At 34.1% G+C, this 14,446-nt stretch overlaps 1 protein-coding gene across 5 annotated transcripts in view; it reads left to right on the forward strand.

The window, feature by feature from the left end:
* Positions 1 to 14,446, forward strand: part of LOC123306498 (inactive dipeptidyl peptidase 10) — a 341,233-nt gene that overhangs the window by 281,541 nt on the left and 45,246 nt on the right. Inside the window, exon 1 of one of the 5 annotated variants that reach the window (XM_044888536.1) lies at positions 11,795 to 12,257. The exons of the other annotated variants lie outside the window; for them this stretch is intronic. Within the exon in view, the coding sequence (XP_044744471.1) occupies positions 12,111 to 12,257 (147 nt within the window). The 5' untranslated portion in view covers positions 11,795 to 12,110. Of the gene's footprint in view, positions 1 to 11,794; positions 12,258 to 14,446 lie in introns of those variants that run through there. 5 annotated transcript variants of the gene reach the window in all.

Raw genomic sequence — 14,446 nt, forward strand, 5'->3', positions numbered from 1 at the left:
TGGTAGTAAGTTTTTCGTCAAAGGGTTTTTATTCATTACCATATAGATTCGCTCGTGAAAATTCACACTTTTCGGATTTGTGCGAAAGGGCTGTAAAGCATTTCGGTGGGAATCACATCCATCCACAAAATATACATCGAAACACTTCAGGGAATTTATCGTTTATTTTGAATATTTTCACGTTCAAGGTAGCACTGATCAATAGAAGGCGTAGGACAAAATAGAAAAATATCAATATTTTGCCGGACCATTTTTATTTTTAATAATTTCATGACAAGAAATAGAATAAATATCACTCAAATGCTCAGGCTACTTTGATTATACTGTGACGTTGAATTAAATAAACACACAATTCGTCTCTATTTAATATGCTAATATCTATTCCACATCATATACAGAGTGTCTAAAAAGATACGCACAAACTTCAATTCGACTTATTTATATTTCCATATAAAATTGAGGATTTCGTCCTCAATAGATATGAGTTTATTCAACAGTATACAATTGTGGTAAACCCTGATAAAACTGTGAGTTATTCTATAACTGTTTATGCAGGAATATTTTCTTGCTGGGGTGTATTTGGTCATTGATGGGATTTGTATTCAAAATTTTTTTACTATGGGGAAAAAATTAAAAAACAGCGAATTTCCAATTTTCGTATATATTTTGCGGTCAATGACATATTATTCAGAAAAGATTGTTCCCGAAGTGTTATCGGAAATAGTCCTTCTTCGTAGGGTAGTAATTGTTGAAGGATGGAAGAACGTATGAATAAGAAGTTTTTTTATTTGAGGAAATTCATCAATTATTACCCCACAAAAGGCATTGTTTCAATAGTACAAGAATAATGAGTTCAGTTATTTCATTCCTATAATAAAAAAATGATTGATAAAAGAACCCATCAATGACCGAATGATTCCCAGCTACAAAAGCCATCCTATTTTGAGCAGTGAGCAGAAAAAGTTAAGGTTGCCACTTGAAAAACTCAACTGTACCTTTCACCCCTCATTACAATCTCCTTTATATTATTGAAAAAGTTGCGTAATTTGGATTTAAAATTGACCTCTTCGAGTATTTCTTTTTACAGAATCGAAAATATCAAAGATATTAATTTTCTGTGTTACCTTTAATCATAGTGTATAGAAACTTGGCTTTTTTGTTCATGGCTAATGTCCACCACTCCACGCAATCATTTTATTGCCTGAATAATTTTCGCTTTTCGCCAGTAGTTACGTACCTACAGAAAAAAAAAACCTAATATGCGAATCTATTGGAGCTACCGGAAAAATTTTAAAATAAAATTTGTTCTGCATAACTCAGTCTTCGATAATTCGCTAAAATAATACGAATAATTTGTGTACAGAGTGCAATACAAAGTTACCTTTTTTAAATGGCCTATATTTCATTCAAGATTGAATAGAGCTTCAGAAGTCGAATCGCCCGTTTTGGATTCATTGATAATTTTCAGTGAAAATGATCGAATATTCGAAATACTGTAAGTAGGTTATCTTTCTAGCCATCGAATTGGAGTTATTGTCAAAAAAATTAGGAATATTCAACTTTAAGTCCTTTTTATATACAGATCATTTCTGAGAGCTCAAATGCTACATTTTGAAAATGCATCATTTTCTTTCTTCGAATGGGACACCCCATATAAAATAGCATCATTGAAAAGCTCTTTAAATCCCGAATTAAACTATATATGTATATCATCACAGGCGTGAAGCTAGGTTTTTTATTCGATTTTTTTTATAAAAAGTACCAAGTAATATCTTTTTTTTTTGTAGCCGAATTAAGAGTCTATTGCAATATACTAGGTATACCTAGTTCGAAAGAATAAAGTGATACTGTTGCAACTTTTATTCCAAATAAGATAAGTATTGCCCATGATATACATATAAGAACTGGAGCTAGATGTTTTGATAGAACATTGCCAGGAGAAGAATTAGTTCGAAAATTGTTTCACCAATATCAACTCATAAAAATTCTTGAAATAAATAATGAGTGAAATAAAGACTATTCAAAACCTCCTTCGTCATCAGCGCTACGAATCGTAAACCTACATTCTACATGTGCAATTGTATATACAACTAAATTAGCACGATGATTCGTGAAATCAACATATAATATAAATAAAATAAAATAAATTAAAAATACAAAAATCATATTTTATTACTAAACTAAAAGTTAAGCATAACAAAAAAAACGATCTGCCCTCAGATTTCAATAGACTCACTGAAAGAACGGTAGTAACAATCAGCAGGGAAGTAACTAATCTTTATGAATTTTTATATCCAGAGTGAAACGGTGATAAAATCTACAAGTAAACTTAGCGCTTTCGCTTTTATTCTTCCCGGAAACCAATTGCCTGTGAAAATAAAACCAGTTATCAAACAAATAATTTTAAATTCTTATGATATTCAAATCAGGAGACAATTTGATACATCGAAAGCTGAAGTGTTATCCGCATCAGAACTTCCCCGAGGAGAATATTGAAGTTCGAGTCGGGAAGCGTGGAGGTCAAGTTCTCGTCGAATTTGATACTTCAGTTTTCCTTCTCGCTGATCCCCTAGCTCCATCTGGCGGTGGAAATTCGAAACGGTCAGGCGACCCGGAGTTTTCCTTACTGCTGCCTTCGTTGTCGAATATTCTGTAGAGCTCTACTCATTTAGGTAAGTGTAGTGGACTTCATTGCAACCGATCACTCACCGCTCAAAATTTTGTGAAGTTTACTACTTCTTGTCAGTAATATGAAAATCTGCATCCCACCCTAAATTAAAATAGAAGTGAACCTTATGTATCTGGTGATTCTGGTAAAGGCTCTATCTGTCGAAGTCTTGGATAAGTACATGAATATTACTACAGTACATATTATTGAATGAAATACTGTGATATCAGAATTCAAGGTTTTCAACTTTAAATATTCGATAAGGGAATGATTCTATACTGAGACTGAAATAATGTTTCGTCTACTACAAAAAATTAATACATACCTGAGATATTCTTCTTAATTCAATGTATTCCGAAATAACGTGCGTTCAAAAATATTCGTCGTCAAGTAGGCTATGAAATTTTGAAGGCTGATGTTCGGTGGCTGAACGTATGTCTTTCCTTGAATAACTTCATCTTCCCAAAATGTAAACAATGATGACATTAACCTATATATCGTAATTTTGTACGGAAATTCACTTTTTAGGAAAAGTTATCTGTAGATTTCACCCAACTTTCGAAAAGCATTTCTTTCATTGAGTAAGATGACAAGAATCCGAACAATCTGAGGCAGTTAGAAAAATTCTTCGTAAAAATTTTAACCGTCCACTATTTTCATACGTAAGAGACATGAATCTTGAATTGATCGTGATATTATGTTTTTTTTTTGTAAGAAGGTTCTAGCTAACTTCAGTCAAATGAATAAATCACAGTAAGATTCTCAATAGTCATGTTTATTAATTCTCTATAAATATTGAATTGATTCAGTCATTACTGAAAATCCATGACTAAACTAAAAGAACTGAATTACATAAAAATAGCTATTGGACAATTTATTAAAATTCAATGCAGATATAAAAAGGCATGATCTCCTTCATAATGTTCTGCTATGAAAGTTCCATAAAAGAAAGTAGGTCTACATTTTGCCTTTGACTGATGCATACTGAACTCCAATTTTTCTTGGATGCTACAAGGTTAGGTAATCACAACCTTTTCAGTTTTCTGATAACATGTCAATCTTTATGGAAACAAATGGATATTTTTTTTTTAAATCGGGTGGCATATGCCAACGGATACTCCAGCCACTTGAGATAAAACCTAAACAGAGGTTTGTCAAGCTTCTGTCATGATGTTTTCATTATTGCTGAACTCTGGAGTTGGTCGACCACTTCCTTTTTTGTTTGAACAAACCTGTTTCGTCAACACATCGCAAAACAGTACAATGGAAAAATTCATACTTAATAATCTACAGCAACATAGGCTTCTATGAAGTCGCCGGAACAGAATATTTCCATTCTCCTTCAATTTTCTTTCCAATTTTGAAGTAGGATTCAATAGTAAAAGCCTTTCACACGTCCGTAAAAACCATTTTTATAATTTGCTGATAATTTTAATTCAACAACAATCCAAAATGCTATTATAAAATGACAGTTCACCTGGAAAATAGTATAGCACGAGCTAAGAATTACGTTTAGGCACGAAATATCGACGTTCAAAATTCCATAGCCTACTTGACGACGAATTTTTTTGAACGCACGTTACAATATGTTCTTCGACTATAGATTGATTCTATTGAAAAGCAGGATATAGAATAAAATGTTCGGAACTGTCGTTTTCCACGCAATCAATGTAAGGTTACAGGGTGTGAAGATAACAATAGGATTATAATATATTTTCATTGACATAACCCATTCTGATTCTGAGAATAAGAAGTTACTGTGAATATGAAAAATGAAAGAATAACTTTTTAAACGTTATCTGTTATGTTTGACGCCACTTCTTTCCCCTACATCTCCTCACATCTCTGCCAAATCATATACCTATGCTTTATATCATAACGTACGATTCAAATCTGGCAATCCAGTGGGCCAATCAATGTAGACGTTGTCGCTTTATTGGGGCTCCTTGACTGTGTTCAATTCATATAGAAATTCATAAAATTTTTGTCCGTAATTTTCTTATAATTCCCTAAGTCATATTTACCTTGTTGTACCTGAAATGGTTGTAGTTTTTCTTTTGCTCATTATTTTGATGAAAGATTTGAAAAAACTACCGTACATTCATGAAAATCTAATTATAAATTTTCTAGAATTTATCATTCAAACTGAATAATTATGAGTTTCATTCATGAATTTTTCAAATGCACCGTGGAAATTATTTAAAACCATTCTTCAAATATGAGGTATTAAAATTTAAATCCCATGAAATTTTACGACCTTCCTCCTTCGTCGCAGACTTCATAGACAGTCATCTTTGTCTATCTCATCAAAATAGTGTATTTGTTGTCCTTTATTATCAACGCATATTTCAGTCGATTTTGACAACTTGTTCAATAGAAACGAAACGCTTTAAATTTTAAATACTCATTTTTATTTTTTATTTTTAAGTACTTAAAATATTTTTTTCAAAAACGGTTGAAATGGTTATTTCAACATGTGACGTTTCAAAGATGTTTCATGAAAAATACATCATTTTCGTCAGAAGGAGCATTCCCTATTGCACGGATTGTTACAAAATGGCGAATGCGTGGGGTATCACACAAAGATTAATGTTATATCTGAATGGATCGATATATTTCCTGTGATAATGAGAGTATATCATAAAATACTTATATGAGATTACTACTGCAGAGGAGGGAAGGCAGGAATGTGCGTCGATGTTGTCCGTAGGTATACCTTTCTGGTCAAACAAGAAAATTGGTAATCAAAACCACTAACCAAGACCTCCACAAAAGTACAAAGGAATAATATTTTACGAATATTATATTGAAATAATGAATATATTATTGGAAATGAGATGAGATAGTTTTGGTGGATTTAAATCGTGGTAAAAGTATAATATTCTGTTTGCATATAATAGCTATTATTCACTTGGATGATTGAATAATACCGTTGAATAAGTGTCAAACAAAAATTGAACAGACTACAGTATTTTCATTGGATTATTCCATAGACTCAATAAATTTGTATTATGAAATGTACCTACTCCTAGATATTGAGCGATTGTGAACCAACTGAGTTCTTTATAAAATAAAGGGTTTTTCACGATGGAAAACGGGAACTGTGAATAGAGGACAGCAAGTTTAATTATTAACATTATTATTTTATCTACATCCTTTCTGATATACAGAGTGTCTTCCGAAATTATTCACCGATTTGACAAAAAAATCGTTTTGTTCAACCCAATACAGCAAAATATAAAAGTTTGAAATGAAATAGGACCAGACGGAATGAGCAATTTCAATTCGAAGGCAAGAATTACGTCGCGCCTATAGGTTCTCATTAAATTTTGTATGTGTTCGTGATCTACAGAATATGCCTGCGTCGAATGTAACTGATTAGGTAATAAAATTGGAAATTTTACTACATCATCTCCTCGAATATGAAATGAAAAATGAAGTCGACTTCCTATGAAAACAAGCTTTATTATTACCTAAATAAAAATATGAAGGAAAACAGTATTCATGAAACGAATAAATAATCCGATATCCTTCCTGAATGAATTTTGTTCCCATCGATAACTCAGTCTCAAAGCACGTGGAAGAGAAGAGAAGAGCTATTTGGAACAATAGAGTATACAAAACAAGAAAAATAAGGGTGATGAATCCGTACAAATTAAATTTGATCTTCCATCTTTTTCATGTTGGTAATAATAAATTTTAATATCATAAAAAGTGATGATTTTCGAAGACAGGACACAGAGTATTTCAAAATCACCACCTTAATCTGAAGACCAAGACAGCTGTTTACGAAGCAGTGGTACTCCCAATACTTCTTTACGGAAGACAAAGCTGGACGCCTTACAGGCGACATATTAAACAGCTGCAACACACGCAACAACGTCATCTAAGACAAATAATGCACATCAGATGGTTCCACAAAGTTTCAAATGCAGAAGTCTTGCAGCGCGCGGGTTGTATAACAATCGAGACTCAAGTAACGAGGGTCCGACTCAGATGGAGCAGCCACATTCTGAGGATGCAAGACACAAGACTCCCCAGAATAGCTCTGTACGGCGAATTCACAGAGGGAGCCCGGAAACCAGGAGGCCAGTATAAGCGGTTTAAGGATATACTTCATCAATCCCTAAAATCAGTTAATGCCAATCATAACTGGGAACAACTGGTGTTAGACAGGTCACAGTGGAGGTCTATGGTGCACAGTTATAATGGAGACACGAGTAGAATACATCGGCGGCCAGATCTGTCAGATCGGTCAGATCCTACTACACTCCTTGCCCGGAGTGTAGTAGGATCTGTAGGTCACGGTTGGGTCTCTTCAGTCGAAAGATGGCACAAGTCCCAATTATCCCTAAGAAATTATAAGTCTGTTCGCACCAATAGTTTTTTTTTGAGTCTTTTGTAGATTTATTCTCCGTAACGTAACGTAACGGGATGCAGCAATGAATGAATGAATATTGGTAAAACGCCCCTTATCGGGAACTGGTCCTGCAGGCGTAGTTTTAATGAAGGGATTATTGCTCAATCGATAAAATAAACAAGTAATCAATTTTTATTCCGCTATCATCCCTGAAGTCAAATATGGATAATCCGAACCTATTAACGTCTGAAAGCAAAGCATTGAAATCAATCCATTAATTACAAAGACTCAGCATATACGTAGGTGATTTGAGTGGCCAGGGAATATCTCCATACAAATTTGTATATTTTTGTCACATTTACTTAGGCTTTGTAATTTTGGGGGATCTCAATGCATTTTCTCTTTTGCTGTTGAAAAGCATGATCCCGTCCTGAGTACAGTACACAGTATCCACGCAAAAGACAACTTGAGCGGCAAGCAGCTCTGCCCTCTTGAAAATTAACATGAACCACATTCATTTTTTCTATTGTGTGCTGAGCTTCAATAGCGCAATCCAATCACCGAAAGGAAGAGCCTTGAGATATAAAAACTATGAAGTCAGACAAGAATTTATTAAAGAATGAAAAAAAAAAGAATGTACATTATAATGAATTTCTTCGAGTTGCCCCATCTGTCAGACCGATGCTTGAACTGGTCGACTGAATGCATATTCAGTCGCATGTCCATGATCCATATGTGCCATGGTGAGGTGGTAATCTTTCTCAACTGTCCTCGAAGGTGGTTTGATTCTTTGTGAATAGAAGCTGCAAATCTATCCAAATAACTATGAAGTGACCGGAAAGTTGTTATAAGATCACTTCGTTCGAGACATTCTGATAATATGAATGGCTGTTACCAATGTTACCATATCGTAGACGTAAGTTGAATAGCCATCAAAGCCTCCATGTCACCCCTGAGTGAGGACTTACATAGGATAGGTAGGTAGGTACATTACTTACACGTTTTCAGGCGTAGAAGGAAAAATTCAATCGCTTCGCTCTATTGCACACCGAGGTCACATGACTTGACCATTAGGTTAGAGGTCAACATTAATACGTTACATCTGGAGTACCACAAGTTTCCCATTTGGCACCCTTCTTTTTTGATTTATACAGGGTGTCCGTAAACAAATGGAGGAAAATAAGCAGGGGTAGTTCCTAAGAAATTTTTTCGAGATCGACCTCCCTTCCAAGATACAGCCTTTGGAAGGCGATGACGAGTTGACAGTTTTTTTAATTATTTTACGGGTTCTGCAAAACACTGAGTCTTAAAACCATACATAATATGAAGCACTAAGTAGATGTTACTCACACAATTTTTTCAGATCTCATTACTTTATTATTAGGGATTGAAAATAACAACCCCTTATGATTTTCCTTTAAAAATTGTTTTCGTGGGATAGATTTTCGAAAAATAAAATTCTCTCATCGAGGAATCATCTTCCTAAGACCTCCGCATTTGTTTACAGACACCCTGTATATAGATGATCTTTGGGTATATTTTGTTCAAGTTAAATATGAGATGTATGCTGAAAATGTATCGAAGAGTCACTTCTCTTGACGAGGCATGTAATTTCCGAGAAAAAACCGGCCTTTCAACATACAAAGTGAATGTATAAATTAACGTCCAGATTCATAATCAAATTTAAAGTCACTTTAAGCTTAAAGCTTCCCGTACTGTCAATTTTCGTAGTGTTAAAGGAAGCTTTAGAATTAATGTGACTTTAGGTTTGATTATGAAACCGGCCATTATACCATTAATTTAATGGAGTATTAAAGTTGAGTTTGACCCTCAATGCTTATACAGCGAATATTTGCCTATTTTCACCTAGTTCTTGAAGATACAGTTGATTACGTTGTCACCAGTGCATTTAGAAAGTTGGGTTCATTGTGTGGAAAATTTCAAAAATGAATGTACTAATTGTTTTGTATGTTGTTATTGTGAAAAGTAACCTATGGTACTGCACTCATTTGTGGTCACCTTGTTTTCTTGGATACATTTTTAGAATAAAAAGGGTGTAAAATATTACAAAAAAATTTGAACTACAGATATTCCAGAGATCAACTTTTAGAGGCTTATGACAGTGGGTTTAGACGGCATGGACTCATGAGTTTGGAGCACAGAAGGGTGCGACATGGCTGTATATTCCTCTAGAAAATTGTAAACAATTACTTTGATTTCCCTTCATCAATTTACACACCCCAATTGTTCGCATCCTTCGTGTGGTTTCCATTTGGGTTCCGAAAGCTCGCAAATCTTTATATTATCATTCCGATACTAAATGGCATTTTTAATATTTCCATGTTTAGATTCCGGCGATCTCTGATATAATATTTGCTGATGTTATATTGAGCCAATTGAACTCAAATTGGGTGAAGAAGGGCGCAGAATCGCCAAATTCGTTTTTCATAGGAGTGCGCCGCGCGACATTTCGTTAACTTTTTATTTGCAATCAATCAAAATCACTAGTTTTCTTGTTAATTTTTAGCATCTCTGCAAATTCTGCCATGTCCAAGTTCCGAGTTCGACAGTGTTAAACAATATTTCATTCGATCATGCGCACATTAATCTAAATATATAATAAAAAATTTTAGGTTCCCTCAGCTGCTGAACTCTATAAGAACGTCAATTCAAATTTTGGCTTACTGGGAAAAGTGTGCGCGGGTAAGTGTGCGCATAGATTCGACTGTGTTTATAACTATGCTGATGACACTTCTTTCCTGAATATCTCGAAACACTCAGTAAGAACGAACACGGAGAGGTCCCTCAGAGAAGCTGAATCATGGTTTGACTCTAATGGTCTTCATTTAAATGTAAATAAAACAAAAATTCTGAGGATAGGATTAAGAACTGAATCAAATGACATCAAAAGCGCAAAGTTTCTTGGTGTGCTGATTCAAGAAAATTTCAAATTCAATATTCATATAGAGAATTTCATTAAGAAGTTATCATCAGTAATATTCCTCTTGAATAGACTGAAAAGATTAACAACCAAAAATGTGCTCTTGGACACCTACTATGCTCTTTTCCACAGCGCCATGTCCTATGGCATTCTCATTTGGGGAGATTCACCCGAATCCAAAATTGTTTTTTTGAAACAGAAGAGAGCAATAAGAACTCTAGCAGGAATAAACAACACCATCTCCTGCAGAGACTACTTCAGAAAATTCAACATTCTGACTTTCTACGGCCAATTCATTTATGCTTGTCTGCTACATGTTCATGAGAACAAGCATAAATACATCGAAAGCGGGGAATTCCATCAGTATGCCACACGTTACAGACAAGATCTATGTATACCGTACCACAGAATAAGAAGAACTCAGAAAGCTACTAATTATTTAGCAATTAAATTATATAATCACCTTCCGGAAGAAATAAAACGGACGAACGGTTTCAAAAAACGTGTAAGGCTTCTTTTGACATCAAAATGTTACTACTCGGTTGAAGAATTTTTGTTAGATGAGGTCGGGTAGTAAAAATTATATAATTACTTAATTCTTGTTATTGTTTTCCTTCTTTTTTATATGACTATTATGTTTACCATTCGTTTGTAATAATTTGCAGAATAAATTTGATTTGATTTGATATGGGCATTAGTTCAGTGAGGAATAAATTATGACATTGTTGATTTTCTTGGTTAAGACTCGATCAATATTGCCCTATTTGTTCAGAAAAATATGAAGAGCCCCAACAGGGAATGTATCAAGTGTTGTGTTCACTAGGAATGGAGGCACGAACAATAATGCACTGCTTGTAAAAAGGCGCTTCTGTATTGACAATAAATAGCATTTCTTTAATATTGTAATATTTTGATGACATTATTTTGTAATTTGTTTTGATTGTGTGGTTCACTAAGCACTGCGTTTACTTACCCCGTTAGGGTGCGCACACTCACCCACAATTCGGGGCATGTGAACGCACTACGACTTTCACTATAAAATTTTTTTTGGCGGAAAAAAAGTTTTCGTTTGTTTGCTTTTTGATGTTTTTTATAGATTAGAAAATTCTCTATCATATGAATATGTTTTAATTTTCTTAGCTTCAACATTTGAAACAGGGTATAGCTTGAGAGGCAAAAGTGCGCACAGTTACCCCGAATGACTCTAATGTTTTGTTCTCCTTATGTCACAGTGTAGCTTTTAATATTTTTTGTAGCTATATTAGAGAACTTCTCTAATTGGATTTGATCTGTTGCGTTCCTGCTAAATAAATAAATAATAAATGCTCAAGAGGACTTGTTTCCTGCAGATTCACTTTCACTAAAGTTCACCAAGCTCATAAAGTTCGTTGCAGATCACCTTCTATTCGCAGAGTTCGATTCCAAAGGTCAATTAATGGAAATACCGAACCAAATTTCCAGATACAGAATATCCCATTAGGGAAGTCCTCACTGATGAAAACAAGCATTCATTGGAAACCAGAACATTCCATTCTTCTGGTAACAAGGCCAATAAACAATTCATTAATTTTTTGAAACGGCCTACAACAATCAATCACTCATCCCTCAAATCAATCCTCCAACATCAACATTTTCATCTCCCCCAACATACATACCTACAATGACCCTTCCTCCCGTAGCTTTCCACAGACGATGAGGGAACGGGGAAAACCACCCCTGGAGTTCATTTCGATCCCTCCTGGCTCTCCGCTTCTATTGGCGCCCATCTGACAGGAAAACAGTTCGGGTGTTACCCTTGCCTCGAATGCATCGTCCGCGCCCGCAAGAAAAAAATATCACGAGCCGAGCCAATAATAATTTTTTACGCCGTATTGATGAACGTGCCTGTACATTAGAATTAGTTAGAACGAAGCTTTAAATGTGCTCATAATCAAATAACTCTAGATCCGTGTTCCTATATTATATACATACGTGTTGTTTTTATACACCTGCTTATTCACTTATTCGTCTATATGATATATTCAGCTAGGCCATGAAGCTTGCATATTTTTTATAAATCGATGTTTTGAGAGGTGATTCCCTTTAGAGAAATATTTCCGACAGAAGTTTTTCACGGTAACGGCTTATTAAATCGTTTATGTATGCCATTGTCAAGTGATTTGTCGAAGAAAAAGAAGGACTTCGTGGTAATTATGGCTGCCACTGAAGGTATAAAGAAGACTTGCAAACTGAAAAAACAGAAATCGCAAAATAAAGTGACAATCAATGCACCCTATGCCTACGTTGAGGTAACTGCACATTTTTCAGTAGAGTAGATAATTATAATTCTCATAAAATTTGATTTCCATATTACTCTATTACTACTATGACTACTATGAGAATGAATGAGTGAACAAAGCTTGGAAACAATCTACAAATGCATACTATGAGCATGAATCTCCCACACAAGTGTTTTTTTTTTAGGATGAAATAAGAAGCAAGGTGATACACGAAACCCTCTTATTACAAGAAGGGGAAAAACAGTTGAAACATAAATAATTAATTAATTGATCAATAAATTAAATAATTGGTTAACCCTCTAATGCCCAAGTTTTTTTCCTTTTTTAAAATTATTTCCGTATAGTTTCAAATTAGCTTATGTATAATCTACATCTTTTTTTCGCAAATAGTTAACTGATTTACATTAACACCTGTACTCACAAAATGAACCTATACTGAAGGCGGATATGAGCAGAATAATTTTTTATCCACTTATATGCAACCAGTCTCAAGGCGGACTTGGGTATTAGAGGGTTAAGAATAGGAAGCAATTTGAAACAAATGTCTATATTTTTACTTTTGAGATCGGATACTGAAGAAACCATATTTACTCGAATACGTTAATTTTTATCTCAAACTAGCTCACCCAGCAGTCGTTGTCCTGTCATGATAAGGAAATGTTTACTAAATGGATGAAAATGAGACATGAAAATAATTGAGGTGAAATAGTATGAAAAGTGAAAAAAAGTTTTTCTCTAAACTTTCCATGGAAGGAATTGATTGAATACATATATCATTCAAATATATATATAGAGTTATGGGTCCCAGAATGCTCGTTTCGGATTTATTGATAATTTTCAGTAAGAATTGTCGAATATTCGAAATATTGTAAGGGTATGATTCGTCTTTAGACTTTCAATAAGATTTTTATTCAACAATCGTAATAAGAACATATGTCTATATAATCTATTAACTAGATAATGCTTCTTGTGGCTAGAAAACTAGAAACTAGACTCAAAATGAACAATGCATTCATAAAAACAATCAAAGGAACAGAAAACCTGGCTTTATGAGTGTGATGATATATATGGTTAGATTCGGGATTTAAAGAGCTTTTGAAGGATGCCATTTCATATGGGGTGTCCCATTTATAGAAAAAAGGAAAATGATGTAGTACATACAGTAATTCAAATATTGTACAATTTTTGTTGAAAATTATCAATGAATCCGAGACCCATAAAACCTTATATATTTAATTTCGTCTTCTTGAGCTCTATTCGAATGTCGAATGAAATATAGAGTGTTTCATTTAAAACAAAATAACTTTGTATTGCAACTCTGTATGAAAATGAGTAAGTCGTATTGAATTAATTAATTATTGAAGACTGATTTATCAAGCACAAATTTTACTTTAAAATTTTCTCGGTAACTTCTATAGTTTGGCATATAAGGTATAGGGTCTTTTTCTGGCGGACACTCTGTGCATTTTTCATTTGAAGTGAACATGTTTGGTTTTGCTTGTAGCATAAACAAATAGAAAAGTGATGGTTAATTGGCAACATAGGAACAGGCTGCATACAATTGAACGAGTGAAGAACATGATTTCCAAATTAATAATGCAAACACTCAATAAGTTGCATTTAAAATTTCAGAACAGTAATTGTGTCTTTAACGTAAATGAAACTTACAAAACCTAACACCTAACCGAAATTTAAAGTGAATATAGAAGTGCAAACCACTAATCACTCAGACCCACAATAATAAAATTACTGATGACCAAAATGCTGAACTTCGAGAACGTTGAATAAATATTCATTAAGGTCATTTGTCAACTGTCAACCATCAGCAAGTGTCAATAACTTTTCCATCGAGGGTAGTTAACCCTCCACAGACAAGTGAAGGCAAGACATTCAAATTTCGTTTAGTTTACCAGTTTCCCATGCAACTTTTCCGATTATTTTCCCTTTTGGAACCTTCTACATATTAGGAGGAAGATTCCAATGAAGAAATGGATAAAATCGATTCAGTCCTTTTTACTTCTAGCCATGACACCACCAATCAGGGATACATTTCTATTCATAAAGTGCTGAAGGATAGTTGAGTTTTTTTTAAAGGCAACTTTAACTTTTTTGTGCCACAAATGTAGAGACCTCTTGTTGCTGAGTAGCTTTTTGGAGTATGAAGATGAAATAATATGGTTGAACTTACCCTTTTATGT

This window comes from Coccinella septempunctata, chromosome 2 (genome assembly GCF_907165205.1).
Source record: "Coccinella septempunctata chromosome 2, icCocSept1.1, whole genome shotgun sequence".
NCBI lineage: Eukaryota > Metazoa > Arthropoda > Insecta > Coleoptera > Coccinellidae > Coccinella > Coccinella septempunctata.